This window comes from Chiloscyllium punctatum, chromosome 9 (assembly GCF_047496795.1).
Source record: "Chiloscyllium punctatum isolate Juve2018m chromosome 9, sChiPun1.3, whole genome shotgun sequence".
Classification (NCBI taxonomy): Eukaryota; Metazoa; Chordata; class Chondrichthyes; order Orectolobiformes; family Hemiscylliidae; genus Chiloscyllium; species Chiloscyllium punctatum.
Window position 1 is genome coordinate 40,101,248 of NC_092747.1, and position 5,504 is coordinate 40,106,751.

A 5,504-nucleotide genomic window follows, 5' to 3' on the forward strand; every position below is an offset into this window, starting at 1 on the left:
CAACTTCAGGAATTTCATGTTATTTGTTTGTGTGTGCGTACGCGCGCCGGAAACGGGGCAGGATTATCGGGATTCCAAATCCACTCATGTTTTACAATAAACCATGAGGCGCAATGCTGAAACTCAAATGTCTATGAAAAAAAATCTTTATTTGTCATAAATAAATAAATAAATATCATGAAATACATACAAACCAACCAAATACAGGACATTACTTTGTTTTATATAAAAGCCACAGCCAGAAAATGTCAACTTATACATGTCACAATGTTAGTGGTCGGACGCTAATTTAACGTGTGCGCTTGTGAAATTCGGATCTGGATAATCTTCTCCCACTAGGACTTTATTTATATACTTTTTAAAAAAATGAAAAGTCTGATTCTTAAAATGACGAGATAGAAAGACTATGGTAGCCTGGAGCGTATTGCGTTGGATCACTGTGTATCAAACAGATGTTCAAGGAGTGACAGACAAATCTCTGTCGTCTTTTCCTGATGATGAAGGCGACATGGGCAACTCTTCTTCCTCCTCGGTACAATGGGTGGATGACAGAGAGCTGCACTTGCAATTGGAGGTTGTGCGGGGCGCGCTGCCGCTTTTGCCTTCCTTTTTATGCTTGACCCGACGGTTTTGAAACCAGATTTTCACTTGTTTCTCAGACAGGTTCAGGTAGGTGGCGATTTCGATCCTGCGGAGACGGGACAGATACATGTTGGAGGCGAATTCCCTCTCCAACTCTAGCAGTTGGGTGCTGGTGAAAGCCGTGCGCATCCTCTTGCTGCTCTGTAGCTGGCTGGAGCTGGTCTCTGTAGCTGTAAAACGTGAAGGAAGTAGATGTGAAATTGTGCACTGTTATGCCTTTTCCAAACAAAACAAATCTTGAGGTGGCAAATTTGTTTTTAAAGATCAAATATCTCTACAAATGGCATATTCAGAATACTTGAAATGTTAATTTCATTATTAACTTTTCCAAATTTAAAATAACAATGTTGCGCTCTTCATTCCATAACTATCAGAACGCTTGGACATCGTGATTTTTAATACAGGTTATATCCCTAAAGATTAAGGATTACAAACCGTTCAATTTCGCTTGGAAAACATTCATAGTTTGGAAAAGTATTTACTATTTCAATAATAACTGAAATGCAACAGGACATTATTTTGTCAACAAATATGCACATCAGAATGACAATTAAACCGTTAGCTCCTTTGCTGCTAGATTGGCAGGATTGCACTGGACCGTCCAACATCAACGCACATCCAAACTGAAACCCGTCGAATTTTGAATCACATTAAAGCAATGGCTAGCTGTACTATTCATTTGGGACGGGGAGACCATTGTGTTACTTACCAAGGGAAAGACAGTGAAATTGTCTTGGATCTGTCATGGGGTAAGATGCTGAGTAGATGTTGGGTCCATGGTCCACAGTGACTCCGCTGGCTCTGTGGTGCCTGCTCAGTGCTGAGTGACAGTACTGTGGGCTGAAGGTGGGGAACTGCGCCTTCAGAAAAGGGATACCAGGTGGACCGGGGTGGAGCTGAGAGGCTGTAACACACAGGGGACAAACACATAGTAGCCCTGATTTCCGAGAATGACAGGATCCCGCAGAAAGAGCCAGAGAATGAGGCGGGTGCACGGCGTAAGGCAGTAAAGGTGTGTTACTCTCAAACACTCCAGGGGATGTTTTCTCGTTCGAGTCCCGAACAATGAGCGAGTCCACGAGGAACGACCTGGGCATTTTCGGCAATTTTCTTTTTCTCCCCTGTCAGACGCCGCTGTTATGTGAATGAAAGCAGACGATTACCAAGTTGTTGGGAGTTATCTGTGGTGCTGAAAGTGCGGAGCTGGCTCCTTAAATAGTTTGGGATTGAGGCTGCCATGTGACGATTACGCCACTAGCGGCAGAGTGGATCTCAATAGGCTTTTTGTGGCTTCTCGGTTTGGATTCACTGTGCACGCTTCGCTTTTATTTCACTTGTTAACTAAATGAACTGCACAATGTTCTCTCATTCTTCTCAACCCCACCCACACGCTCCCTGCCTTCCTTCAGCCCCTGGCTCCTGCTCCTCTTTCTCTTTCTGCCTTTTACTCTTATTATCCATCCCGTTTCATCCTAACTCTGAATTTTTCTTTTATTGTCTATCACAATCTATGTCTTTATCTTTCTTTTCTCTTTGCTGTTTATTATATCTCTGTTTTTTCCTGCAATGCATTTTATTTTGCATTGTTTTCCAACGTTTGTTTCCTCCCCTTAGCTTCCTCTCGGGTTACAAGACTGTTCTCTTTCCCTTATCCTGTACCAAAATATTCCACTGTCCCTGTTCTCTTCAGAGTCCAACATCTGTCTGAAATAGTGACCTTTTGGTCGATGTGTTAATGATCAGTTCATACTTTCCTTGTGTTTTATCAGAGTACCCCGAAATTTATTTACCCCCTTTGGACTGCATTGTTATTCCAAGAGAAACAGTGCACATTAGCAATAAAGACAACTGTTTCACTGATCGTTCAACAATAAGACAAATAAAATTGTATTTACAGAATTCTTGCAGATCCTTGGGAGGTAAACAAGCCCCCAGCTGCAGAGCAAAGGGCGTTTGAAGGCAGATAATCCAACTCTGCAATTTATAAAACTCTCATTGGGGCTTTCTTTGTACAACCGCAAAGTCACACACACACACGGGGGAAACAACTGTAATATTCACTGAACTTTGGAGACATGCGTGAACTGCTATTGGAGTTCGAAAGCGTCAGGGGAGGAACACTGCAATTTCAGCAGGTTTCAGATGCGATTTGTTCTCTGCTTAACAATAAATCCTTCTCCTGAAAAGCATGACGCCAAAGTATCTCGATGGGTATGTAGATCTGTTTAATCTGACTGCGGTTTAACAGGCATTGAAGCAGGCGATTCCCTGAAAACGCAGGTGCTCGTATTAAATGGCAATATGTTTTTTTATCACAGAGACGCAACCATGCCTGCATGGCAACCTCACCGTTTCATGTCTTTTTTTTTCCCTTTCAGGAAATTTGAGAAAATGTACAGCCTGTGATGGTGTTAAAGATCCTGTCGTTCGATTGAAAACGCAGAACAGAGACGATGCAGGTCTGAGTTACCGCCTGCTGTCAAATAACCAAATGTGGCGTTTCTTCTGGGCGATGCTCATTTTCATTTTGAAATCCTGACTTCTGTAGCACCCGCTTCGTTATTTATGATCGTTCTTCATTCATCTAGCGAACTGGAAGTCGCGGGCGCAAGCTACAATTGTTAATATTCATCCGTACTTACTGTACATATATTTATAAAGATACAAAGCTCGCTCAAACTGTGCAACCATTTAAAGTATAAAGTTGCCTTCTTTGCCTTATCGTACAATTCGTAAAAAGGCCAATTTCTTTTTATAACAGGAGGTTTAAACATATTTAATGTTGAAGTGTTCGTTGTTTTGTTCATTCGGTGGCTAGATGTCAGGTTTAAATTCAGTGGGGTATTTTGGGACAGTTTTTTTTATAAAATAAACAGGTTTTCAGATGCTGAACCTTCTTGATGCTCTTTATAGAAAGTGGTGAATGACAAAGGAGAGCGAATTAAAGTGTGTGACAGGAGAGAATAAGCAAACACAAAGAGAACTCTGCCACACATTGGCAGTAAATACTGGTGCTTTTGGAACAAGCGTCCCCCGCATGATTTGATTAAGTAATAATAAAACATTTTTTTCTATTTTAGAACCATTACACAGAAAAGTGGCAAGAATAACACATTCTAATGTGCATTCAAACAATGTAATCTGTTGGGTGCTGGGTAGTTGAGTCCGCAAAACGTTAAGTTACACCAATGTTTTATCGTTTAATTTCTCTGGTATAAGGATCTGGCGAAGTTTGAAACAATGAGTACATATTTCCGCAACTTATGATTACACAAATTCTAATTAATAAGGAACTGTCCACTGAACTTACAAAATGAAACCCAATCTATCAGTGCTCCCAATTAGATATTTCGGTATGGAGCTAACCGGTAAACCTAAAACTGTCAAGACAAGAAAGCTGCAAAATCATTTCTAACAAGGTTTGGACCACTGAGGGTCAATAATGATAACATTCGCCACGCTGCTCCCCCTACTTTGCGCTGCCGTGCATTCACTGCCACGCAGTACAGTTCAACATCCTTCCCTTCGTGCTCAGGCACCCACTTCCCTCAGCCAACCAACTCCGTCTACCGCACACACAAACAGACCACTAGCTGTTCTACCATGACAGCCACACCCTCCGAATACCTCACAAGATTCACTTTCTCCTCCTTTAAGCAAAACGTAGCGCACGACAGACGAAAGGAGGAAAAGTCTGGCAGCATATTTTCCGCTCCATTCAAGTGAATGGCCTGACTAGAATGAGAAAGGCAAAGCTCTGGTCTCAGACAGACGACGCTGGAAGCTATGCCTTGGCCAGCATATATTGCACATCCCTAGTTGCCCTTGAGAAGGTGGTGGTGAGCTTCCTTCTCGAACTGCCACAGCTAATTTGGTGTGGGTAGACCCACAACACTGTTAGTGAGGGGGTTCCTGGATTTTTACCCAGCAATGCTGAACTAACGATGAAGTATTTTCAACACAGGATGGTGAATAGTTTAAATTAGAACTTGGATATGGTGCTGTTTTCATGTATTTGCTGCACTTGTCCTTCTACATAGCAGTGGTGTGGGTTTAGACAGTGTTGCTGAAGGACGCTGGGTGAAATTCTGCAATGCATATTGTAGATGGTGCACACTGCTGCACCTATGCAAATAGTGATGGGAGTAGTGGTTATGGTGCAAATCATGTGGACTGCTTTGTACTGGATGATGTCAAGCTTATTGAGTGTTGCTGGAGCTGCACTCATCCAAGGAAGTGTGGATTATTCCACCACACTCCTGAAGTGAGCCTTGAGGATGGTGAACCGCTTTAGAGAATGATGAGATGATTTACTCATTGCTAGTATCTTATTTGATCTAGTAACCATTGTATTTCCATAGTTACTCCAGGTCAATTTCTTGTCAATTATAACCTGCAGGTTGTTGATAATGGGGGATTCAGGGAAAGTAATGCTTTTGAATGTCAAAGGATGATGGTTGGATTTTCTCTATTTGGAGTTGATCATTGCTTGGCATTTGTGTGGTGCAAATGTTACTTGCCAACTGTTAGCCTAAAACTGGATATTGCCCAGGACATGCTGCAGTTGGATATAGGTTACTTCAGTATCTGATAAGTTTTGAATGGTTGCTGAACACCCACATGAAGAAACCCCACTACCCCATAGCTGAACACTTTAACTCCCCCTCCCATTCCCCCAAGGACATGCAGGTCCTGGGCCTCCTCCATTGCCAAACCCTTACCACCTGCTGCCTGAAGGAAGGATGCCTTATCTTCTGCCTTGGGACCCTCTAAACACATGGGATCAATGGGATTTCATCAGTTTCCTCATTTCCCCTCCACCCACCTTATCCCAGATCCCACCTTCCAATTCGGCACTGCTC

At 42.5% G+C, this 5,504-nt stretch overlaps 1 protein-coding gene across 1 annotated transcript; it reads right to left on the minus strand.

Annotated features, from left to right (window-relative positions):
• Nucleotides 1–128: 128 nt before the first annotated feature.
• On the minus strand, nt 129–1,813 carry gsx1 (GS homeobox 1). Its single transcript, XM_072576611.1, has 2 exons — nt 1,352–1,813; nt 129–812 (listed from the first exon to the last, which is right to left on the minus strand). The coding sequence occupies exons 1-2, from the start codon at nt 1,737–1,739 to the stop codon at nt 457–459; spliced, it is 744 nt and encodes a 247-aa protein (XP_072432712.1). The 5' UTR covers nt 1,740–1,813; the 3' UTR covers nt 129–456.
• Nucleotides 1,814–5,504: the final 3,691 nt, after the last annotated feature.